The sequence below is a fragment of the Gadus macrocephalus genome, chromosome 12 (assembly GCF_031168955.1).
Source record: "Gadus macrocephalus chromosome 12, ASM3116895v1".
Taxonomy (NCBI): domain Eukaryota; kingdom Metazoa; phylum Chordata; class Actinopteri; order Gadiformes; family Gadidae; genus Gadus; species Gadus macrocephalus.
In genome coordinates, this window is record NC_082393.1 from 13,267,723 (window position 1) to 13,294,445 (window position 26,723).

At 42.6% G+C, this 26,723-nt stretch overlaps 2 protein-coding genes across 12 annotated transcripts in view; one reads left to right on the plus strand and one right to left on the minus strand.

The window, feature by feature from the left end:
• The window catches only part of rabgap1l (RAB GTPase activating protein 1-like), a 192,923-nt gene that overhangs the window by 10,545 nt on the left and 155,655 nt on the right, over window positions 1-26,723 (plus strand). For 9 of the 11 annotated variants that reach the window (XM_060066819.1, XM_060066821.1, XM_060066812.1 and 6 more), the window contains exons 2-7: window positions 13,976-14,205; window positions 14,462-14,627; window positions 16,825-17,026; window positions 18,604-18,778; window positions 19,112-19,272; window positions 23,974-24,084. In XM_060066819.1, the coding sequence (XP_059922802.1) occupies window positions 14,068-14,205; window positions 14,462-14,627; window positions 16,825-17,026; window positions 18,604-18,778; window positions 19,112-19,272; window positions 23,974-24,084 (953 nt within the window). In that variant the 5' untranslated portion in view covers window positions 13,976-14,067. Of the gene's footprint in view, window positions 1-13,975; window positions 14,206-14,461; window positions 14,628-16,824; window positions 17,027-18,603; window positions 18,779-19,111; window positions 19,273-23,973; window positions 24,085-26,723 lie in introns of those variants that run through there. The other 2 variants (XM_060066820.1, XM_060066822.1) reach the window with 2 other exon arrangements.
• Window positions 7,548-9,053, minus strand: LOC132469009 (E3 SUMO-protein ligase ZBED1-like). Its single transcript, XM_060066920.1, has 2 exons — window positions 8,297-9,053; window positions 7,548-8,171 (listed from the first exon to the last, which is right to left on the minus strand). Exons 1-2 carry the CDS (start codon window positions 8,945-8,947, stop codon window positions 7,773-7,775), a joined length of 1,050 nt encoding a protein of 349 aa, XP_059922903.1. The 5' UTR covers window positions 8,948-9,053; the 3' UTR covers window positions 7,548-7,772.

Below are 26,723 nucleotides of genomic sequence, written 5' to 3' on the forward strand. Positions count from 1 at the left end.
CCGTGAAACACGCCGTGAAAAATCATTAAATATTATCATAAATAAATATCGTAAATATCATCAAGATGTAATTAATAATAATTACCAAGTCAAAACATATGAGTATATTAATATTATAGGCTACATGACTCAGGGCATCAGCTAATCAGATGGTCTGCATTTATAACTACTACAGTCATTAGTTACCCACACAGCCTGACACAAAATACAGAAGTTAGCCTAACACACACACAGGGCTCCAGGCTAACTTTTTCACAGGTAACACTGGTGCCACCTAGCTTTTCATTTAGTAGCACCAAAACAAATTAGGTAGCACCATATATATTTTTTTGTGAACGGGAGTTCCTCTTTAGTGATGTTAAACTTGATGATCATTTCTTCATTCTCCGCCGAGCGATTGCTCTCATCTATCCTATTAAATGAGGTGGGGAGGGGCTGGGAGCTTCGTGTGATGCAGCGGTCCCTGCACGTCTTGTGCTTTTGGCTTTCGTTCTTTGATTTGTGTGGAACCTTTTTCGCCAACCTGTCACTGTCGTCTTCAGAAGAAGAATCTGAGATTCTTGTCGCTTCCTCTGCTAACCCTTCTCCACCACCACCAACAACAGTAGGGGTGCAATGGATCAGAAAACTCACGGTTCGGATCGTGTCACGGTTTTTGAGTCACGGGTCGGATCATTTTCGGATCAACAACAGCAAAAAAGATAACGAGACAAATGTGACTTTAAATAAAATCTTCAAATATGTAAAAACAAAATAAAGTTAAAAATGTTGTAATAATCCGGCTTCCTTTAAGCATAGTCAATATTTAAAAAAATTGCAATCTGAGGCATTATTCCTTCTTCTTTTTAACATGGATAGTAAATAATCCCTAACTCTGGATTTACAACTTTATATTCAGGATGTCTGCATTGCCTGGGGAGAGTTTAGAGACTACACTCTCCCAAGACAATGCAGACATCCTCATCTTCTTTTTTTTGGTAGTATGGTAGCGAAATACAGTTTCTGTCGTGTTTTATTTGGCATGTTGTAAATCCATTGATTTCAGTTGGAAGACTCATTGCTCATTGCAAGGGTCATTTCGCTCGGTTCTAGCCCTACTGTTGATACGGAGAACCGAGCGAAAAGAATACAACCAAACATAAATATGACTGTTCCGCTTTCCGGTTAAAAAACAACTGCTTTTTTTATCAGCCGATCCGCGGATCACTTGCGTACCGAACCGTGAGGGTTGATCCGTACGAATCACAGGAAACCCGTGAACCGTTGCACCACTAAACAACAGCCTCATTTGTTTCCTTTGGCACATTTTTTTTCTTAAAATAATCGACTATCGACCGCTTCATATTGTATCTGCTTTGTTTACTTTTTTGTGCGTGCTGCGTGCGCAGCAAGACTGTGCACGTGTAGTGTGCAGACTAGGGATGTGTCGGTCGCGACTGATTCGTTACAACGAACGAATCCCGAACGTGAACGACAAGAACTGGTTCCCCAAAACAAGAAGAACTGGTTCTTTGATTCTTTTTTTTTAAACATAAACCAAACATATGGTCACGTATATAAAATATACGAACAAACAGAGCTCCGTCTCCCCGCGACTTATATTGATTGAGTCTACAACTTTCTCAAAGATTCAGCCAATGAGAGGTAGCAATGGTGTTGGAATGGCACCTGGGTAAACCAATGACAAGGCGGTACCGTCGAATATGCACGCTTTCTCTGTCTGACGTATCTTGGGTCATACCATTCGACATATATCCCCCTACATTTTTTCGAAAATAGACTTGACCATCATATGAGTGCAGGTGCCAGATTTTGCTCCTATCAGCCTTTGTCTGAAGAAAGAGAATGTACGTTATATAAAAAAAAATGTTGTTCACTAGAGTGCCCGAGTTGTCTTTTCTGCAACACCAAGACCTTTACAAAAGCCTCCCCATGACAAACTGGACCCTTTTGAACCAAAGATAATAAGTGGGAGACGACTCTTGCTCTTTGCCTTAAAACTCCTGGCCTCTTTGCATTACCTATTGAACCTACAAGGGCAGAGTGATAAGTGCTTTGAATAGACTTGGCTGATTGCTCTTTAATTGGTTTGTCATTTTACCTCATGTTAAAGTGCGTATTGGAAGTTAATGTTTTTACAAATATTTATACATAACATTCTCTGAAAATTGCTCTTTGAAATTAAAATGCAGGATTTTATCAGTTTAAAAAATAGGTGAGTCAATCTATGAAAAAAAAAAGGGCTTAACCCCAAAAAAATTGATACAAAAGATTTTTCAATGGATTCTAGTAGTATTTGGTGTGCTGAAAAACATACTAAAAGTATACCAAAATATACCTCCCAGAAAGCCCTCATTTCCAAGATGGCGGCCGAAATGGTGGCGGGGAGCTTGAAATGGCTATATCTCAAATTGAAAAAATGTTACAAAGGAATTTTCAACTGATTCTGGTACTTCTGGACATGTTTATGAACATACTAAAAATCGAGGAAAATACACCTTCTGGAAAGGCTTCCTTTTCAAGATGGCGTCCAAAATGGTGGCCGGCCTAGCTTAAAATGGCTATATGTCTCAATAGAAAAAGATTATTCTGATGATTTTTCACTTGATTCTGGTACCTGCAAATATGCTTATGAACCTACTAACAATCTAGGAAAATATACCTCCCAGAAAGGCTTCATTTTCATAATGGCGTCCAAAATGGCGGCCGGAAGCTTAGAATGGCTATATCTCAAATGGAAAATGTTACAGAAGAATGTTTGTGCACGTGTAGTGTGCAGACTAGGGATGTGTCGGTCGCGACTGATTCGTTACAACGAACGAATCCCGAACGTGAACGACAAGAACTGGTTCCCCAAAACAAGAAGAACTGGTTCTTTGATTCTTTTTTTTTAACATAAACCAAACATATGGTCACGAAAGTAAAATATACAAACGAACAGAGCTCCGTCTCCCCGCGACTTATATTGATTGAGTCTACAACGTGCTCAAAGATTCAGCCAATGAGAGGTAGCAATGGTGTTGGAATGGCACCTGGGTAAACCAATGACAAGGCGGTACCGTCGAATATGCGCGCTTTCTCTGTCTGACGTATCGTGGGTCATACCATTTGACGTGGGGCCACTCTTATATCCCCCTACATTTTTTCGAAAATAGACTTGACCTCCATCTGTTTATTGGATAAACGCATTTCCCAATCCCAGGAGTCTTTGCTCCATTCTACGTCAATTTAAGAACAAACAAAGAAATTAAACTGCAGTTCGTATTTTTTATTTATGACCATGCAAGTTCTGTAATGCCTGAACAATGAAGAATTAAATGTAAAGTAAAATAAAATTATAAATGTAAAACCATGAATGAAATATAGAGAGTAAGCAAGTGGTATAAATATTGGTGGGACGTTCGATATACTATATAGCAGGCATCTCCAAACGGCGGACTGCGGTCTTAACGGTCCTATCCGGACCCAAAAATTATAAAAAAAAAGTTTTTTATTTTTTATTTTTTTTAAGATGTAATCTGACGTAACGAACGAATCAAAACGACCGAATCAAATAAACGAATCGTTATAGTGAACTGAACTGAAAGAACTAGTTCCCGGAAAAGAATCATTTTGCCCATCCCTAGTGTCAAGCATAATGGGACTCGATAAGCTAATTCTGCCGGACGGACGTAATCGGCTAGGGGGCTACATGAAGACCGTCTCGGTAATCGGTAATAACGACAGCTGGTGGAATGAACTACAGCATTATGCGCGTACGCAGACGTAATCGGCTAGGTGTCTACATGACGACTGTATCGGCTAGGTGGCTACATGACAACCGTCTCGGTAATCGGTAATAACGACGGCTGGCGGAATGAACTCCAGCGTTATGCGAGTAAGCGGCAAGAATTGCAGTTTTTATTGTAAGTGGGCGGAATGGTAAATAAGGTCATTGTTGTTTGACGTCCCCCTGAGGTCAAAGGTCACCAAATTGTTTGGCCGTCCCCAGAATGATGTCATGAGTCTATGTAGCAAGTTTGGCTATGATATCTTAAAGAGTTGCTGGGAACAGGCTTACTTCCTGTTTGGCGGCTTTGCCGTCAAGGTTGATTGGCTGTCACGGCCGAACGGTTTTGAATTAGAAAATGCTGTTTGGCACATTTGTTCGGCTTGGTCTGAAGATCATATAGGGCAAGTTACATAATGATTGGACATAATCAGTGGCCTGTGGGCATGTAATATGGTTTTTGAGAACTTTCAACATGGGGGCCAATTTCTGATGTTGCCTTGGGAAATATTTTAATAGCTACATGGGGCGGTCTGACAGTATCACCAGACACTAAAAATATGTTTGAAATATACTCATGTGACAAGAGAGGAGTTAAAACACGTCTTTGTTAATTATAGCGCCCCCTAGAGGTCAATGGTCACCAAATTCATTGAGTGTCCCAATGTTGACGTCATTGGTCTATCTACAAAGTATGGTTATGATATGTCAAAGGGCTGCTGAGATATTGGCGTATTTCCTGTTTGGCGGCTTTGCGGTCGAATTTGAGTTAATAAACCGGTCAAATTGGAAAAAAATCAGTCGGATATTGTCCGTGTTTATTGCACTTAAAAAAATGGATAGGCAGGCTATATAAAAAAGAAGAAGTGTGTGATCATATTTTGATTCGCCATGGATGTTAAATACCGGTACTCCGCAAAGCTTGCCGCCGTTTAGTTAATAAACCTACGGTAGTCTATAGCGATCAATTTGAGCGAGTGCACGAAACGTAACAACTTTTTTCACAGGCTACTCTACAATCAAAACCCTCATTGTTTTACATGATTTGGCTAAACAAATGACCACTGTAGCATATTTAAACACAATTCAAATGAACACATTCATGCTGCTCAATTTAAAAGGTTGAATCTCCTCGTGACTGAATGTTTGTATTAAGGCTGGGGGTAAACGATTATTTATCAAACGATTAATCGGGCGATTATTTTATCGATTAGTCGACTAATCTAATGACCAATTGGACGTTTTTTTTTTTTTTTCTGTTGCTCGATTAATAAAAACCATAATGTATCTCAAATAAATACCAAAAAAATCTTAATAATATACTTTATTTAATACGGAACCCGTAAAGGGACATGAAAAAAATGTGTGCGCATACTCTCTTGCGCTCCGCCTCCAACTACGAGATGGTTAGTTACATCTTTCCTGCTGTCGGCTCCCAGACCGAGGAGCACAGGTGATACGTTCCCTCCAGGTCCGATGCGCTCTCGGGGGCATGACCCTTCACTTTGACCGACAGTGAGTCTGCTTATAGGTCGGAATATGATGGAATGAAGCGGCCACCGATTCTTGACAGGCTGGGTATTTTATTCTTCCACACAACCGGACTCGTTCATGACTTCACTAGACTGACACGCACGCTATCGCTCACTCTCCTCGTTCGTCCACCTACTCGCTGACGACACACACACACACACACACACACACACACACACACACACACACACACACACACACACACACACACACACACACACACACACACACACACACACACATGCGCACGATGTTTCCCCCTGCTCATGAGATACTTTCTCGTGCGCACGAGATACTTTCTCATGCGCACGAGATACTTAAAACACGGACAATATCCGACTGATTTTTTTCCAATTTGACCGGTAAAATTAAACCTTCCCGGTCACATGACCGGCACCAATTTCTTCTAGCGGAAACACTGATTGGCTTACTTCCTGTTTGGCGACTTTGCGGTCGAATTTGATTGGCTGTAGCGGCCAAACGGTTTTGAATTTAAAATATATCTCGATTTCTTTTTATCAAACATGGCCTGAAGATCATGTGTGCCAAGTTTCGAGATGATTGGACAAAATTTGTGTGTCCTGGCGAGGGCAGCTATCCAAACCTCACAAGCTGTCAACTGGCGTTCCCCAGGGTTCAGTCCTCGGCCCCCTTCTGTTCTCCATCTATACCACCTCACTAGGCAAAATAATTCTCTCCCATGGCTTCTCTTATCACTGCTACGCAGACGACACTCAACTCTATCTCCTTTTCCCCAGAAGAACCCTCAATTTCGGCTAGGATCTCTGCTTGCCTGCGGGACATCTCTATCTGGATGAAATATCACCACTTGCAGCTTATCCTAGCAAAAACTGAACTGCTAGTGGTCCCTGCTAAACAGAGCATCTCCCACCATATCAATGTTCAGTTGGATTCACTCTCCCTGACACCAACTAACACTGCCCGAAACTTGGGCGTTATAATAGACAATGGCCTCACCTTCACTGAATATATTGCTACAGTCACCAAATCCTGCAGATTCACACTATACAACATTAGGAAGAACAGACCCTATCTCTCCCAGTACTCAGCCCAACTTCTCATTCAGACCATGGTCTTGTCAAAACTCGACTACTGCAACTCCGGACTGACTGGCCTCCCATAATGTACCATCAAACCACTCCAGATGATACAGAACACGGCAGCCCGCCTCATCTTCTCACAACCAAAGAGGGCACATGTAACACCGCTACTGGTCTCACTGCACTTGCTCCCTATCGAAGCCAGGATTAAATTCAAATCCTTGACCCTGGCCTACAGGATTCTCGCAGGGTCTGCGCCATCCTGTCTCTTTATACAGCCCTACAGCCCTGACAGACTCCTGCGCTCGTCCCAGGAACGTCTCCTACGCCGCGCCAACACCACCACAAAGTCCCAGTCGAGATTGTTTTCCTTCCCGTTGCCACAATGGTGGAACGACATCCCGGGCCCCATCCGCTCGGCCCCCAGTCTGGACACTTTTAAAAAACATCTAAAGACTCACCTATTTCAGATGTTCCACCCTGCCTTAGACGCTTGGGGTCCAGAACACTCAGTCCTTCTAAAAACAAATGTTCACTTCCCCTTCTTCTATCAGTTTGTGCTATGTTGGCACTTACTGTCATGATGTGTTTGTTTTTTTTATACGTTGTATGTCGCCTTGGACAAAGGCGTCTGCCAAATGCCGCTAAGTAAAGTAAAGTTAAAACACTTAGGCTCAGCTGTTGAATATGACTATTAAGAGGTGATTCCATAGTATACCCATGCCAAATTTGCCAAAAAAAACAAAAACGTTAGTTTAAAGTTGCACTCCTAAACCACACTTCTCTCCAAGGCAGGCTAGGCCTTAAAGCGGTACACACGTAATTCCGCCATAGTATGCTTTAGAACAGTGGTTCCCAACCTTTTTTATCCAGGGCCCCCCTAATATACTTCTGATGGAATACGCCCCCCCCCCCCCCCCCCCCATAACCGTACATTAGGGCTGCTCGATTATGGGAAAAATCATAATCACGATTATTTTGGTCAATATTGATATCACGATTATTCAAACGATTATTTTTGAGTTTGAAAACATGCATTTATTGACACAATCAAATATCACAGAAACACGTATAAGTATCCAAAATTAACTTTCTTCTTGTTTAAGTGCACTGCCACAACATTCTGAATATAACATTAGATTTTTATAAAACATTTCATGAATAAAATATACATATTAAGACCATCAAATATCACACAGAAACACGTATAAGTATCCAAAATTAACTTTCTTTGTGTTTAAGTGCACTGACACAACATTCTGAATATAACATTTTGATAAAACATTTCATGAATAAAATACATATATTTACACAATCAATTATGACATAGAAACAATTATCTGTGCGTGTGCGCTCCTGTGTATGTGCTTGTGTGTGTGCTCCTGTGTGTAGCTCATCTGTGGGGTTACTTAAAGGTTTTTTGCCAGAAATACCAGCCTGTTAACATGATCAGGTTTCAGAGATGAGCGCAAGCAGGTAACAATATTTCCGCTTGTGCTAAATACTCGCTCTGAAGAGGAACTTGTGGCAGGAATACACAAGTATTTCCTGGCCAAATGTGAAAGACGTGGGTACATCCTTTTGGCATCTCTCCACCATGTCAGAGGGTCCTCCTCAGGATCTAGTGTCTCAGTGTGGAAATAGGACTGGATCTCTGAAGCAATGGCTTGGTCCTGTTGTGGAGGAGGCCCTGCAACCTTATCTGCAGTGACCTTGAAGAAGCTGGCCAGGTCCTTCTTCCTCTTCTTACCTGCACCAGCATCCTCTGCATCAGCAGGCAAAGCAGCCGTTTCATGCGGGGCTTTCTCCTTAGAGGCAAACAAAAAAAAGGGAATCATATTTAACAATTGTGTGTTAATATTACAATATTTGTAAACACATAAATTACTTTGTCTGATATTATTATAATAATTATTGTTATTATTATTATTACCATGGCATTCATCACATCCCTCATCTCCACTTTCAGTCTATCAACAATGGATCCACGGACGTCTTCGTCAACGTACTTTAGCTTGAATCTTGGGTCCAGGGCAGAGGCCACATCAAGTAGCTCTTGGGTTGTTCGGTCACTGTATTTGTCATTAAGATATGTCAGTATGTTGTGTTTGATTGTTTTTGCAAGTGGTGTGTCATCCTCCTGGTCTTTTAAGATCGAATTGTTGAAGAGGTGAAGGGTTGGTTTAACAAAAGACACACTAACATATCTCTCTCCTGAAAGTGCATCCGTGAACTCAACCAGAGGGCTTAGCGACTTATTAACAGCTTCTAGAACATCCACGTCCTGCCAAGAGAGTGTGAGATGTCTGAGTTTCCTGTCATTGGAAAGGACCTGAGCAATGGCCTTCTGCTGCTCAAGGACCCTCTCAATCATGGCCTGCCTGGACCCCCATCGGGTTGGACATTCTGTCTTCAGGGAGTGTTCAGGCAGATTCAACTGCTTCTGCACCAGTTGAAGCTCCCTCTTTTTTTTCCAGCTGTAGGAGAAACTGCTGACCAGTTTCTTGCAGACCCCGATTGCACGGCTGATCCTTGGATCCTTCATTGCGTTCTCTAAAATAACAAAAATAAAATAAAAAAACATATTTAGTATCACATTAGCTAAGAGCACTTTAAAAATCACAATAAATAGTCCTACAATCTCCCATATTTTACGAGGTACAAATTTATTTGATTAATTTCGAAATCAAAATGTGTGTCCTTTACTTACTAGATCATGTATGAAACACAATCATGAGGCAACGCGTGATCTAATCAAATTGACTTTCAAGCAAAAACGACAGCACAGCACTAGCCAATCAGATCACGTTTATGGCCACTCCTTAAGAGCGCGAAGCTAAAAATAACGTTTTACTTTTTATGCTTATATTTTTATAAAGTTACTGAGAAATAGCCACTGTACATTGTAAAAACACCTATTATTGTAACACTCATGGCATTTTTCGCATAAAAACAATCAAATTGCCTTTCATGCAAAATAAGACAGCATAGACAGATCACAAATGGTCACGTCTCAAGAGCGCGAACCGAAAAGAAAAGATAGTAGATTAAGAGCGCGAACTGCGAAGCTAGATACAAAACAAAAATAGCGGGCACGCAATATCAGTCTTATCTGGTTCACTTAGCTGAGTATCATCAATATCTAACCCTCATTGCATTTTTCACATAAGAACATCGATTGCCTTTCATGCAAAATAGGACAGCATAGACAGATCACGTTTATGGTCACGTCTCAAGAGCGGGAACCGAAAAAAAAGATGGTAGATTAAGAGCGCAAAGCTAAAAACAAACTCATGGCATTTTTCCCATATTAAAACATATTTGCTAGTACTCACCTATGGCCAGGTGGAGTCTGTGCCCGAAACATTGGAGCCTCAACCATCCGTTGACCTCAACCGCAAGCTTTATGTTAGCGGCATTGTCCGTGGTGATGCAGACAAGCTTTCCCTCTGGTAATCCCCATTCCGCCAGAGACTCCCTCAGTCCAAGGGCGATGTTCAGTCCAGTGTGGTCTTCGGGCATGAACGCAGTTTGGAGACATCTTACGTTCAGACAGAATTCTGAGTCGATGAAGTGCAGGGTCAGGCTGATGTATGGCTCCATAGTACGGCTAGACCAGAGATCGGTCGTCGCTGCGAAGTTGTCCGCTTTGGACACTACATTTGAAACTTGTTCTCTACATTTTAAATACATATTTGGCAGAACCACTCTGCTAAAATGGTGTCGAGATGGCAAAGCATACCGTGGGTCAAGGGCGTGGATTAGCTTCTTGAAAGCGTCTCCTTCAACTGTACTGATGGGTTGCATATCTTTAGCTAAAAAGTGTCCAATTGCGGCCGTTATCTTCTTGTGCTTTTCTGAATTTGGCGGATACGGAGTCGAATTAAACAGTGTAGATGGAATGGATTTCTGACTATGTGTTGATGTCGTGGGGGTTGTGGTCTTATCTTTTTGTTTTCTGATTAATTCATCGTGAATAACTATGTGTTTCAGTCTCAAATGGTTCAACAAATTAGTGGTGTTGCCATGCGGTGCAGCTATCACCTTATAGCATATCCTGCACATTATGTGGTGCTGCTCCTCGTCAGTGACTTCAAATCCGAAGTGCTCCCACACCATAGAAGTTTTTTTTCCCCTTTTCACGATCAAACGATGCTGTCCTTCCTCTGCCATTTTTTTTTCGAATAGAGCTGTTTTTTCTGTTTTTGCTAATGATTCAATGCTGCTTGTTTTGAAGAATGCTGCTTGTTGGGTAGGCTAAAATCTTCAACTGACAAGTGGCATGATGAGAGGTATATGGCACTGGCAGGAGGTGGGACATGCCAGTGAGCCGCCAATCAGCAGCGTAGACCGATGACAGCCAAATGCACTGACGAATGACTCGACTCTAGGACAGGCTTTTAGCATTCGTCGACGCACTGTTCTAAAATAATTATCATGTTACCACCGCCATGTTTACCTACCAATTTGCAAACGCTTACATCAAAAAAGTTCTGCCTCAAAGAACTCTTAGTTAAAGTCTGCTATAGGAGCTTGTTATCGTTCATCAAACTGTAACGTTACTGAAACTTTAATATTCCACACGGTAGGTCTACTCCAACATGTCTGTCAACAGTCGATGCTGCTGATTGGCGGTTCACTGGCATGTCCCGCCTCCTGCCAACGGCATACTTCCTGAGGCAGCACGCCTGTTAGATTGTACTCCCTCTCGCCGCGTTGAATGCTTTCGCATGCGCGTCTTTTTCATAAACTTTCATAAACTATCTAGGCCTACTGTAAAACGGAAAATGTCAAATTAATCGTTTCAACTCGATTATACGAGTTTGGAGATCGTTTGACCCCAAAATCGATATCGCGATCGAAATTCGATTAATTGCACAGCCCTACCGTACATTACTATTCTTTCTTCTATTTTACTTAATAAATGTTATTTTTCGTAGCTTACAGTGCATTGTATTAATAAGCCTACATTCATTAATGTGAACCTTGGGCTTGCATACCCACAGCCAGGGCTTGAATGTCAGGCGTAATACGAATGACAGCCAGCCTAAGTGGTTGTTTACCTCCAGTCTGTTGCGTGCTTTTGTTTTGATGGCGACAGGTGCGCTGAATGGCAGTAATGCATTTGCGAATTGATGTGACTGACCTGTAGCTAAGCTCCGCCCTTAAGCCCAAAGATTCGCCTCGCAGCAACTTGCGACTCCTTGCGACGAGACGGGCTGCGACGTTCTTAAAAACTGGGCAGTTCACACTGCTGCACCGGGCGGCGACGTCAGGTGGTTTCCCTAGCAACTATGAATGCCCTGGCACAGCTGAGAGCCACAACAGCATCAGCATCGCGCTAAAAAGTAGTCTAACTTAGGTTTGCGATTAGGTTGCTTGAGCTAGCACCACAGTTTACCCTCCCGGACCCTACACACATTGGCGGTTTATTTAATTTTGATGTAAATGCGACGGCTCCGCGGTTCCACGGGGGGGGGGGGGGTGGGGGTCTTGGGTAGAGGTTTTGCTGCGCTGTCTCCACAGAGGCAACGCAGCGATATCATCATGAGCAGTTCTAACTGGAGAGAAAGTGAAACCGCGAGCTGCTGATCAAGTGAGAGAAGATGATGCAGTCTCATTCAACAATGACGTTGAAAGATGGTGCGATCTACGAGAGAGACGCAGAGGAACTGTCCTTAGGAGGCTTTTGTCGGGATAAAAAAAAAAAGTGGTCTGCAAACTAAAAATATGTTGGCGTTTTTACACATGTAAATAGTTAATCGTGTTTGTTTAAAAGTTTTGAGTATACCCCTCCAAAGCGTAATGTAGTTCCGATTGATCCTGGAAGAAACGTAATCCTTCTTCGCCCAAGACCTCCAAAACCTGCTTTGATATACTGTCAGCTGACATTTTCCCATATGTTTTTGTTATCAAGTCTGGTTTGTTTGTCCGATTTCGTCATGGTAACGACTGGGGGCGTGACTTGGAGACAGGTCTATTTTCAATCGCGGGGCCCGTGAGATCTAAAATAGTTCTTTCTAGCTCAGATGAGCTGTTATAAAGTCAGGCACGGGCACACTGCTGCTGCATTTGCTACATTCTGAAATTGTGGCACTGCTCGGACGTCAATTTGCCTCGAGCCGTCAGAGGCTTCACGCCCCCCCTTGGCTGTCTGGCGCCCCCCAGGTTGGGAACCACCGCTTTAGAAACATGGTTGATTGTTTTCATACGTGAACTTCCGGTAAACCCATTTGAGGTCCATGCCATATTACCATAAAGACCAAGCTCACCATACCTCAACGTATGGAAGACTTATTTTACTGAAATTATAATCTGATCTGCCCTTTTCAGCGTAATTGTCCATATAGTGTGATGGTATTGCTTTGGACTTATGACCATGGGGTTGCTGGTTCAAGAACATTCTCAACCAACAATTCTGTGAGGCATCACATGAAATTATCTTTACCATCAAGTATTCATTAGGCCACCATAGTTGTACAGTAGGACCCCCTCATGGTTGCTTGCAACTATATTTTGGTCTTGGTTTTGGTCTGAAAAGAGAAAAATGTAATGTTTATGCCCAATGTTGGATGTTTAATGTTGGATTTCATTGTTATGTGATTCTTATGTTAGCATTACTGTTAAATAGGTAAACATCAACGATAGTGCTGAAGAACAGACACTAATTTGCTAGTTCAATTCTTATCCTGGAAACTGGTCCAACATTGATTGTACCCTTTAAATATTTCTCAACTTTACTTTTCCTTCGCTTTTGGATGAAAGCATCTGCTAAACCAATACATGTTAATGTTTATTCAGTACACTTTTTGACATTCGGTGTAGTCATTCACCAAACAGGGTTCTTTAAGGTTAAAATAATAATGGGCCTTGCAGCAAAACCAGGCTCTCTGTGAGCGGATCTATATAACAGAGGTAGGCTTTGCACCATTGCTGACATTGCCATCAGGCGCGTTCCGACTGAGGGACTTTTCCTAGCGTGAGCCGCTCAGCTGCTCAGGTAGTACCTACCTCGGGGTAGGAGCTTACTGTGCTGCTCCTAAAAAGTCTACGTTGATTGGATACGGTGCAGGCGGGATATAACGTGGGTACGAAGTATGATTAAGTCGGGATATTACGTCACATGAACTCCGTTGAGTAGCCGCTATAAAGGTTCCTGTATGGCAACGGACGCCGAGGGGACTAACTGAGTGGGCGTAGCCAAAACACTGAGCCGCTTTGCAAAAAGTCCCTTAGTCGGAACACGGCTGTTGTGTAGTACAGTTTGACTTTCATCTCAACCTGCTCTGGTCAACCCATTGTACATTCAGAAGTACAAGAAAGAGAAGAACAAGGAAATCCTAGCTAATCCTGGTTAATTTGAAATGGTAGCTTATTTATGTTTAATAGGTTTTACTGAATACATTATTTTAATAAGAGAAATAATTAAAGTACAATACATTTGGCTAGTCTATTTTCAACTCTGACTTAAAGCTAAGCCTGTCTCAGGGTGCTGAGAGCAGTTATCATTGATTGTATCATGGTCCTCACTGTATACTTTCTTTCTAAGTTCTCCCTCTCTCTACTGTATTAATGAATTTTTTTTAAATGTTTCATCATTGGATGTTCAAAGTTGAGCTCTGAGGAGAAGAGGGGTGAATTAAGACCTGGTCTTACTGGCTCCACCCCTGGCCCTGCCTGCCCCCTGCCCGTCCTCAGCCAAACATGGAGGATAACTCATTCATGGGTAAAGTGGGTGGCTCTACAGAGTCCGTTGCCACGGTGACCAGTGAGGAGTTTGTTTTGGTCCAGTCCAGTGGAGCCGCTTCACCCTCAGGATCAGAGGGCAAGCCCAGGCTCAAGGTCTGTCTGTCTGTGGTTCTGTCCGTCTCTCATTCTAACTCAGTACATTTTTCTTTGACAAGAATGACCTCTGTCTGTCCTTACCTGTGTTTGTGTCTGTTTGTCTGTCATACTGTTGTTCTGCGGTCTGTCTGTCAGTCCGTCAGTTTACCTACCTACCAGTTTATCCGTCAATCTGTGTGTTATCTATCTGCCTGTCTGTCCATCTGTCTTTTTACCCGCCTATGTCTTATATATCTATCTGTCTGTCTGCCAGATGTCTGTGAACGGCAGTGAGCAGCTGGAGAAGGTTATGCAGGAGGTGTTTAATGACGAGGAGGAGGTGGAGAAGAGCAGTGTGGAGAAGATGGAGAAGCAGAGAGGAGCAGAACCTCCTTCTCGGGATTGGCCCGCAGCGCTGAACCTGGAACCTGCGACCGATGGTACCGTTTCTGAAGCCCTGGTGTCACCGCTGATTTTTCCAATATAATTTGGAGAAATGACTTCAATTTACCGATTCTGAGGGAGAGGATTTAGAATATAGCAATACCAATATAGCATGTTGATCTTTGTGTTACGAGTGCTTGTATGGCTATTCACTGTTATGCTGCCCACAAACTCTGTACTGATAGACACACATTGATACAAAAATACAAGAAAGTGTTTAAAAAAATACAAGAAATTTGTTTAGCGTCTGTTGGCAGTATGTAGTAGTACTTCATAGTTTGATAAAAGCCATCTACTCCTGTTCTAAAATATTTAAACAATGATTTGAAATGGCACTATTGAAATAGTTCTTTGTCATGCCATCATGTAGGTACAGTTAGCGTTTTACTTCCTGCCTCCCAGGCCATCCAATCAGCAGGCTGCAGTTATCTCTATCTCTCCGTTGTCCTGTTTCCTGTTTTTGAAGAGCATTTGTGCCCTTTGGAAATTCTCTCTCTCTTTCCAGTGTTTGGAAAGTTCACTTTCTATGTGAACTAGTTCAAAGTTCAGTTCACAAATTTTTCAGTTCAGTTAAACGTTCATAATTCAAAATATTTAACTAAGTTCATAGTTCCAAAAGATGAACTGGTTCATAGTTCTTTTTTTCAATATGTTGCTGTGAGCTATTTCTTTCCGGTATTTTGAACATTGAGCCCCCTTTTTGGTTTTTCTAGGATGAAATGGAATGGTTGAATCAAGTATCGTAGCGAAATACAGTTTCTATGGTGTTTTAAATCCCATGGATTTCTGTTGGAAGAATAATTGCTTGTTGGCCGGAAACGGAAAGGGGGGGTGTTCACGTTTGGTTGTAGTCATTTCTCTCAGTTCTAGCCCTACTGTTGAGATGGAGAACCGAGCGAAAAGACTACAACCAAACGTAAACAGCCCCCCTTTCCGTTTCCGGCCAACAAGCAATGATTCAAGGAGGTATTCTAGTCCGCTGAGCTATGAGCCAGAGAGCTAACGTTATGGATTGTACATATTTTTTATTCGAAATTCGTCTCAGCCTTTATACCACAGATACTCTAGGGCAGGGGTGCCCAACCTTTTTTGACCCAAGATCTACTTTTCAAGTAGCCAACCTCCCGAGATCTACCAGCAAACCTACCTTCAAGCGGGGAGGGGGGGGGGGGGGGTGGGTAGAGAACAATTGTTGACGGGACGGGGGGGTTGTATCGTGAACCTACGGACTTCAGTGGGGGTTTCATTCCGTCTGCGCACGGCACCTTCTCAACGATAATCAATGATCTTCCTCCCACTCAGGGTGAAAATGGTAGGTCTTAGCTCGTTTCCCCTCAGCCATGCCAACGTTTAGGAGTGTGTAACTACTGTTGACGGCTTTCAACTGCTGTTGACAGCGCATGCGCTACCGCGCGTATATGTCCCGCGCAAATTTTTATTTTTTTTCTTCACCCCTCGCGGTCGACTTGGGATCTGTCGGCGATCGACTGGTAGACCGCGATCGACTGGTTGGGCACCCCTGGTCTATGGCATATAACCGCGTTGTCTGATTACAGTTTTTTCACATTTTTCACAATTTAACAGCTCTCGTTTTGAAGAATAATCACCGCGCCATTCGTTTCAATGGGAATCTGTCTCTGGCTCTTTCCCTCTCTCTGTATCTGTCTCTCTCTCGCTCTGTAACCTGTTTATCACCCTCTCCAACACAGGAGTCAGTGTTCCCTGCTGCTGAGCAGAACAGCACCTTTGTTGTGACTTCCTGGTCATGTGATTAATTGGATGACATGTGTCGTCCATTAATACAACAAATCAGTCCAATCCTTTTTGGCCTTTTATTATTAAAACTTCAGCTGAAACGGGGCCTTTCAGGAAATAGCTTTATTAAATACTGCATAGGAACTATCCACATGACCCTCTGTCAGAACGTGGACAGAGGGGGCATAGTGCTATATGGCAAAAATGTGTTTTTAATGTGAAGTTATTTAAAGATGAATTTAGGAGAAGTTTATGCTATGATTACGTTGTTTCATTGCTTAATGTAGCTATTTTGAGAAATCTGGGGGAACCGGCAATGTTAGATTCAAAATTTTCCCATTTAGCTTTACTTAAATGACATTCTGAAAGTAAATGATAGCTAAACTAACCATCATTTTTAAGCTTAACTACATGAAAGCACTACAACTCCTACTACAGATGCTTCAGGAGTTCCCACGATGACCACTCCGGAGGAAGACAGTGTTCAGTTCAGCAAGCTGTCCTACCTGGGCTGCACCTGGGTAAAAGCCCCCCGCAACGAGGTCCAGGCCCAGAGGGCCATGGCTACGCTGCGGGCTGAGAGTGCCATCCCCATCCCTGTTATCCTTCATGTCCCCAACGGTCCCCATGGCTCCGTCCGGTAGGTCCCCAAAAAGTTTATACTCCATATAGTCACTGTCCCTACCAGTTAGCATTCCCTATGGCTGGTCAGCCACATTGAAACACACAAGTTAAAGTTCACTCTCCCGTCCGTGGTCTCCATAAGTCAGCACTTATGTCCCCTCAAGTTGTCACTTCCTTTTGTTGTATTTTTTTATTAACTCTATTAATTATTATTAAGTTTTATTAACTTATTATTAAAGTATTTTATATTTTTCTTTACTCCCTCCCTCTCTCCCTCCCTGTTTGTCTAAATGTTATTTTGTGTTTTCCATGTATTTACAGGGTACCCGCGGAGTCTCAAAAGTATTAAAAAATAATGAAATAAAATTTTCCCAAATGAAGGCCTTAAAAGTATTGAATTTCATCTTCAAAGTCTTGAATTTATCACGGAGGAGTTAATTTTTAAACGCTTTCAATAATCAGTTTCTGCATTATCGATACTAAAATACCAGCTGTGCTTTCTCGCTATCTTCTCTCCGACAGCGAGTTAACAGACACGCATCGCTACAGTGCCAACATAGCCCCCCCCTCCTGTCACTCACTCGCGGTCTCTGGCAGTGCACTATTCTCAATGCTCTGTGTTAGGTTAGCCAACACAACTAGCATGTCAAGTGCAGCGCCTCCGCTACCGCTTTTGGGAGCGAATGAAAACGTCAGGTTTGCTGTTTAGACTTGGCATTGAGGCTAATTCCCAAGGCAATTCAAAAGAAGCATGTTTACCCATATGCAAGAACAAGGTTTTGGGTTCCATAACTGATCAGCCACAGCAATTGTGGTCTTTCTCACAAAATTTGACCTGCACAAACTATTCATTATATGAAAGCTGAGCCTCCACTGTTTCCAACAGTCCAAACTATATCACTCTGTGATTAAGACTCACAAATAACCAATGAAGAACAAACTTCCCCTTTTCTTTTTACAACCAAAAATGGTTGTTCTAAAAAAATGTTTTTTACTTTCAATTTTGCCAGTAAACATGGCATTTACAATCAATGACCTAAAGAGAAGGTTTCTGAGGAAATAAGGTTAATTGCCTTCAATCAGAACACATGTCCTTCATCGCTATCTGGTGGCCATATGCTGTATTTGCGAGTGTTGGCTTGGTGTCATTCAATTATATTTGCCCTGAACTTTCAATAGAGGGTCAAGTGTCAACATTTTTAGATTAAGATTATCTACCTTTTTGTGTCTCATAGATATAAAGGGCTACCAACTGATAATGACCAACAGATCATGGTTTCAGGTGGAAATGTAATCTTCCACTTATGCTGTGTTCTAGCTTTATCCACTCTAACCAAGAGTAGTTTCCACATTGAATATTTCATTTGCACAAGAATCTTTCTTTTGTTTTCCCTCTTGGTATCAAAAATGGTATCCAATATCGATATCAAGGTTTTGAATCGAAGTTAGAAAATCCAACACTACTTTGCAGTCAAATTCTGCCAGAATGGGTGTTTCTTCCATTGTTGTTCTTTCCTTTGGAAAGCAATATGCCTTGTGTTTGAATGGTCTATATTAATAATTCTACCTTGCCCTCTCTTGTGTCTTCTCCAGGATCGTGGAGCAGTCCTCTGGGACAGAGGTTTCCTCCTTCCCCATCTACAAGGTGCTGTTTTGCGCCCGGGGCTGGGAGGACTCTGTGGAGAGCGACTGCTTCTCCTTAACAGAGAGCTACCGCAGCTCTGAAGACTTCCAGATCCACGTCTTTTCCTGCCACATCAAGGAGGCCGTAGGTTCCACGGCCTCGTTCACCAGCATGCTGTCTTACACATTTAATTTAATAGCAATCTGTTCATAGTGTGACTTGGGTATTGTAGTTTTGGGTACCATCTCAAAGTCCAGCTTGCCTAATTGATTGATGGAGGTGGATACATGGGTTTATGCATCCCCAAGAGGAGTTTGGTTTTTCCAGCAGTATACAAAAAACACATATCAATATAAAAATACATAGTAAGGTAGGAATAAAGAAACAAGAATCAAAAAATAAATTAACGTAAGCTAGCAAGCTTATGTCAACATACTAACATGACTCAGTGAACGTTAGCCTTTGTGTCTCCTCCAGGTTAGCCGCATCCTGTACAGTTTCTCCACGGCCTTCAAGCGTTCGTCGCGGCCCCCAACCGATGTCCGGGACCAGACTCTCCCCTCCTCCGCAGACAACGACCTCTATACCTTCACCGTCTCTCTGGAGGTCAAGGAGGACGACAGCAAGGGTAACTACAGGTCAGCATCGACTCTTGAACCTCTGTGGGGTCACCTGATCTGTAGTTTACTTAAGGAAATATGAAAGTGTTAGTTGCTGCATTCGACACTGTAGACCATACAATACTTTTGGACCGGTTAGAAAACTGGGTGGGGCTTTCAGGCACAGTCTTAAATTAGTTCAGGTCCTACCTTCAAAATAGGAACTACTTTGTTTCCATTGGCGACTCTGTATCAGAATCAACCAACGTGACATGTGGAGTCCCACAAGGTTCGATCTTAGGACCCTCTTTATTCAACATCTACATGCTCCCACTAGGGCAAATCATGCAAAATAACAATATTGACCGTCATTGCTATGCTGATGACATGAAAATGTATGTATCGCTATCACCAAATGACTATTATAATAATAATAATAATAATACATAGGTTTTATATAGCGCTTTTCTCGGTACCCAAAGACGCTTTACAAAAAACACAAAACAAAAAGGATACAAATGAACAGTACAGTACATACATGCATACAAATACTCCAAAAACAACAATACAGAGAAAGATAGGACAGTGAGAAAGAGAGAGGGTGGACATTTTTTGTCAGGTGTTGTAAGTGATGTTGAAGAGATGTGTTTTGAGATGACTTTTGAAAGACTGCAGTGAATCAGAGTTACGGATGGCCAGGGGGATGGAGTTCCAGAGGGTAGGGGCGGCAATGGCAAAGATGGCGACTATCTGCCCATAGACCTGCTGTGCCAGTGCATTGAGCAAGTGAAAGACTGGATGTGCCGAAATTTCCTTCAACTAAATGAGGACAAAACAGAGATAATTGTATTTGGTTCTAAAATGGAAAGGCTTAAACTTAAAGTAACCCAACACCTTCACTCTCTGTCCCTGAAAACCTCAATCAAAGCCAGAAATCTAGGGGTTATCATGGATTCAGATTTACATTTCGACAGTCACATCAAATCAGTTACAAAATCTGCATATTATCACCTTAAAAATGTAGCAAGACTTAGAGGGCTCATGTCCACCGAAGACTTACAAAAACTTGTACATGCCTTTATCACTAGTAAGCTTGATTACTGCAATGGTCTCCTTACAGGTCTCCCAAAACAAACTCTGAGGAAGCTTCAGCTTGTTCAGAATGCTGCTGCTAGAGTTCTAACAAAGACCAAAAAATTTGAACATCACCAATTCTTAAATCGTTACATTGGCTTCCTAGGTCAGAGAATTTATTTTAAAATCATGTTGCTAACCTATAAATCCCTACATGGTTTAGGCCCAAAATATTTAACTGATATGCTTCCACTACATAAGCCTTCTAGACCACTAATGCCGCTTTTCCACCGCACATGTAGCTCGACTCGACACGACACGACACGACTCGACACGGTAGCAGCACGGGTCCTTTTCCACCGCTAATAGTACCTCCTGGACGTGGGCGGGGTCGGCTGCGCGAAAGGGCCGTGACGTATTTTTGTACGCGACGCAAACAACACCTACGCAACCCACACATGGACAGAACCCACATAACAACAATGGAGGACATCGATGCGATGGTATTCGTGTTCGTATTATTAGCTGGCATGTTGAAGAAGTTGAAGAAGTGGAATATGTTGGCTGCGGCGCTGCTATGGCTGTTACCAGCATGGTTGCCATGTCGCTCTCGTGACTTAGTCACACTCTCTGGCCAATCAGTGGCCGGCCGTCTGCCGACGTCACCTTTTAGCATCGGCTCAGCTCGCTTGGAACCTAGAGCGAGGCGGAACTAGAAAAAGCAGCCACTTCAGGTACCAGATACCATGTTTTCGCGGTGGAAACGCAAAAAATGCGAGTCGAGTCGTGTCGAGCTGGTACCATGCAGTGGAAAAGCGGCATAAGATCCTCTGAGAACAATCTGTTAATTATCCCCAGAGTAAACACGAAACATGGGAAAGCAGGATTTAGTTACTATGCAACAAATAGCTGGAATAAACTGAGGATTTAAGACTGGCCCAAACTCTGAGCACCTTTAAAACAAGACTGAAGACTTTTATATTTGCTTTAGCTTTCTGCTAAATCTTAAATATATTGCACTTTCTAAAAAGCTTTTTTAACTTTGCATTTATTTTCTATTTTAATACTAAAATGCCTTTAACTTTCTATTTTACTGATTTCTTTGCATATGTTTTTCTTTTACTTTTCTATTTTATTTTATTGTATGACAATGTTTATATGTGAAGCACTTTGAGTCTGCCTTGTGTATGAAAAGTGCTACATAAATAAAGTTGCCTTGCCTTGTCTTGCCTAGGATAGAGCTACCGTTGAACATGTTAGCATTTGTCCTCCTCAGTCAACCAGCTGAAAGTTATTGTAGTCTGCACATTTCTGGTATCCAACCGTACAATCAGGAATCGGCTGGCAAGCTAGCCCTCTTTTCTAGAGCTATAAGTAACACAACAACTAATAATAAGGGTGTAACGGTACACAAAAGTCACGGTTCGGTACGTACCTTGGTTTTGAAGTCACGGTACGGTACAGGACGGTACAGTTCTTAGTTAAGGGGAAAAAAAAAAAAAAAATGCTTGTTTGGCAACAACGGAGAATGGCCGTAGATCAGCAGCAATGAAAACACCACTAGACTTGGTTATGGCCGTTTGAATTCCCAGACAGCGGTTGTTGAAATAGTGTCGTGAGCTGGGTTTGTGCAGCTCGTTTTTTTTTCACAGCAACGGTGATGGTAACACCTGGATGGTGCCTTTTCAAATGCGCGTGCATGTCAAAGTGTTGAAAGTAGACACGGAAAGCCCTATCTGTAGCCGGAGAGCCTGTCGTAGCTTACGTGCATATCCAATATTTTTTAACTATCCGTCGACGTAACGTAGACGGCAAGGGCTGTGATTGGTCCTCTAACAAAATCATTTCCGGAATCACTTCTCTGGTTTGACTTTGCACCTTATTTACTTTGTACATTGTTTACTTTGCACATTAAAGGTTTTGGTATGGAATTGAGTTAGAAGTACTGAGTTAGAAGTACTGACAGGAAAATTAAACAAGTCAATCATCTGTGGAACGGGGAGGGCTCGAAAAACTTCAGCCAATGATTTCCAGACCCACCGAGTGGCATTGGACTGTAAGTACGTCAATCAAACGGTTGTACTGCACTCACCCTCCACGCGCGACCCCTTCTAGCACGTACTCAAAGCTTGTGACCCAGAGCAAGCTTCTGTTTGTTGTTATCCTGCGGTAGCTACTGGAGCTAGCTAACTAGCTAATGGCTGTTCGCTCGTGGATGATTGCGCGTCCATGTACTTGGAATGGGTGGAGTCAGCGTTGAAGGAGGAAGGGGTAGGACCATTTGAGTTGTGTGTTTTCAAAATCTGCTGGCGTTTCGCAAATCCCATACCCAACCTTTAAGGACCAATAAAACACCAAATAATATTTGAAAAGCTTTGGAAGTTTATTTACAAAACTACTTACATGGTTTGTGGTCAACGTATAAGATTGATTGGGCGGCGAATTGCATTGCGTATCCAACATCCCGACGGAGAACTGCGAATGCTCGAGAGGTCTCCGTAGTTACGGAGTCGGCTTACGGAGTTGACTTGGCGAAATGGTCCGGCGGCAACTCCGACTTCAAGTTTTAAATTCAGCATCCCAAAACAAGCCTTTACATTCGCCATATTAACGCTATGCACGCCACATTTACGCACCGCCGTCCACCTCTGTAACCACCCAGAAGTGCCTGTACCGTGACGGTTTGGTACAAATACGTGTATCGTTACTCCCCTACTTAATAATTACTAAATGAAATTGCTTTGTTGCATCCGTTGTATATTGTGGTAATCAGGCACGGTGAGCGAACCACCACCTCCCGAAACAGGACACAACTTTGCTGGGCAAAAGCCAAAAAGGCATTTTTAATCCAAAATCCAAAATCAAAAACCTGGGAGGAATCTACGGTCCTATCCCCCGTGGGTGGAGTCCCCTCACCCACGAGGACCGGTCTCTCCGTACAGAAGCTCCATGGCTGGGAGAGCCCAGAATGAGTGGAGAAGCAGGCCATTTAAGGCCCCGTTTACACGAAGGGAAAACGCAGATATTTCCACGCGGTTTGGCCTCTCATTTACACGAAAACACAGTTTTTGTCACAGAAAACGATAATTTCTAAAAACTCCGGCCAAAGTGGAGATTTCTGAAAACGCCGGTTATGTGTTGTCGTGTCAACGGGGGAAACGGGGTTTTAAGTTCTGAAGCGTCACATTATGCGCCAGGAAATGCTTAACGTCATATTTGCGCCCTATGTTTACAGTTTGTTTGTTACAGGAAGACGCTCGTGTTATTCGTTGTTGTTGATTCTGCGGATTCTGATTGGCTTGCATGGCTTTAATTGCGCTCGACGGCGTATTTATGCGTTTTGATGTAAACGACAACTATTTTGAAAACGATGTGTGCACAATGTTATTTTTGAAAACGGAGGGGGGGAAATATTTGTTTCTATAAATACCCTGCTACGTATAAACGTGGCTTAAGCCCTGCTTCTCCACCTGTTCCTCAGGTGCTCTGCATGTCCTTAATTGGCCCGGGCCGGGTTGCCACAATATACAAACAGAGCATATAGAGTTGTGTTATCAATGTTATTGTGAGCATTTGTGGGAATGAGAGGCAGGGCCATGTCACAAAAAACGTTATCCATTTCCGTGGTGACATTTAAACTCTTCTGTCCTTTACCCACTCCTCAAGTGCTGTTCCTAAAGACCGAGACAAGTTCTACTTCAAGCTGCGCCAAGGCGTCCAGAAGAAGGTGTTGATCTCAGTGCAGCAGATGTGCAATAAGGAGCTGGCCATCGAGAGGTAAGGGGCTTCTCTATCGGCGATGAAAGCTGCTACCATAGTGAGGTAAGAGCCTTTGTCAGATAGGAAGAACGGTTAGTTAGGTACTATGGTTGGTTAGGACGAATGGTTGGTTAGGGAGCAGGGTAAGGCATCACGGTTAGTTAGGATGCACAGTTACTTAGAAAGTATCGTTGGTTAAGAACCATTTCTAAAGGATTTTAACTTCTAACTTTCTAAAGGATTCAAACTTTTTAACATAACTTTCATCCGTTACTATCCAGTGTTTGTTGGAGAGCATTGCAGACACACAATGAAGAGTCATAGATCAAAGGTCAATGAGAGTGAACTTTGATCCTTCTGGTATGGTCGTGGGGTACCTTCAACCCCTCACCTCCCCCAACCAGGGGAACAGGAACTTCACTACAAATCACCTGACATCCTATCTGGGTCAGGTGACCTCATTTCTGCATGCGCGCGTGTGCACACACACACACACACACACACACACACACACACACACACACACACACACACACACACACACACACACACACACACACACACACACACACACACATTATGTTGTTCTCTGAGAAGTTTCACACTTATATGTTTGATTTGTCAGCAGTTGCATTCTGAATTTTCTGTATTCAGTTCTGCAAGACCAGGGTAACTGCATGAAAATAAGATGGTGGTTTCAAATGAGAGAACCCTCTTTCTTTTGGCATCAGCTTGATCTTTATGAAGCAGTATAGCTTGTTGGCCACATGGGGGCCCCTCCAACCTTCAGGAAGTGGGATAAAGCAGTGAGATAGCACATCAGTGTTTTTAACAGACTGTTGTGACGTCACAGATTATAACTTACTTATGACCTCATTGTATGAAACAGACTGCTGTGACATTACTATATAATAGAGTTTCCGCACACACGGTCAAACTCTAGTGGTAATTAAACCCACAGCAATAATGTGGAAACCTACGGAACCCGTAAAAGGACATGGGGTAAAAAAATAAATAAATAGCATTTCTCGTGATCATGAGAAAGTATATGGTACGCAGGAGAAAGTATCTGGTGCGCAGGGCTCTAGACTAACTTTTTCACAGGTAACACTGGTGCCACCTAGCTTTTCATTTAGTAGCACCAAAACAAATAAGGTAGCACCATTTATTTATTTTTGTGAACGGGAGTTCCTCTTTAGCGATGTTGTAGGCGGTGTTAAACTTGATGATTATTTCTTCATTCTCCGCCGAGCGATTGCTCTCATCTATCCTATTAAATGAGGTGGGGAGGGGCTGGGAGCTTCGTGTGATGCAGCGGTCCCTGCACGTATTGTGCTTTTGGCTTTCGTTGTGTAATTTTAATGACTGAACTTTGAATTGTGTAGATCCATTTACAAAATGTGTCCTGCCTGCAACGGACGGGCCACATGTCCTGCAGTACACACACACACCATGGCTTGTCCCCCATATCGTAACCACGGGAACTGCACCAGCCATTGTTGTTGAAAACTGTACTTTTTTTTTTTTCTCCCCACTGCCCCCCGCCTTTTTCGCCAACCTGTCACTGTCGCTTCCTCTGCTAACCCTTCTCCACCACCACCAACAGTAGGGGTGCAATGGATCACAAAACTCACGGTTCGGATCGTGTCACGGTTTTTGAATCACGGGTCGGATCATTTTCGGATCAACAGCAGCAAAAAAGATAACGAGACAAATGTGACTTTAAATAAAATCTTCAAATGTGTAAAAACAAAATAAAGTGAAAAATTAGGTAATAATCCTGCTTCCTTTAAGCATAGTCAATATTAAAAAAAATTGCAATCTGAGGCATTATTCCTTCTTCTTTTTAACATGGATAGTAAATAATCCCTAACCCTGGATTTACAACTTTAAATTCAGGATGTCTGCATTGCCTTGGGAGAGTTTAGAGTCTACACTCTCCCAAGACAATGCAGACATCCTCATCTTCTTTTTTTTTTCATCAAGTATGGTAGCGAAATACAGTTTCTGTCGTGTTTTATTTAGCATTTTGTAAATCCATTGATTTCGGTTGGAAGACTCATTGCTCATTGCAAGGGTCATTTCGCTGGGTTCTAGCCCTACTGTTTATAAGGAGAACCGAGCAAAAATACTACAACCAAACATAAATATGACCGCTTCCGGTTCCGGTTTCCGGTTCAAAAACAACTTATTTTTTAATCAGCCGATCCGCGGATCACTTGCGTCCCGAACCGTGAGGGTTGAACCGTACGGATCACGGGAAACCCGTGAACCGTTGCACCACTAAACAACAGCCTCATTTGTTTCCTCTGGCACATTTCTTTTCTTAAAATAATCGACTTTCGACCGCTTCATATTGTATCTGCTTTGTTTACTGTTTTGTGCGTGCTGCGTGCGCAGCAAGACTGTGCACGTGTAGTGTGCAGACCATAGACTGTAAAAGGTGCAGACAGACAGGCAGGCAGAGACAGGGAGCGAGAGAGAGTAGTGGACTCGCTGGAATGAGACAGAAAGTAAGATTTTATTATCAACCACAACCGCGGGAGTGGGGAGAGAAATAAAAAAAACAAAAAACGATATATATATTTTTTCAATCGTCCTCCTGCAAGACGCACCGGAGCGACCTCATTCAATTTTAACTCGCACCTAAAGAAATT

Coding starts and splice junctions, on each gene's coding strand:
- LOC132469009 (XM_060066920.1), bottom strand. CDS start 8,947: ATGTTTTTTTATTTTATTTTTGTTATTTTAGAGAACGCAATGAAGGAT. Junction 8,172..8,296: donor GGGATGTGATGAATGCCATG/GTAATAATAATA, acceptor TTTGCCTCTAAG/GAGAAAGCCCCGCATGAAAC.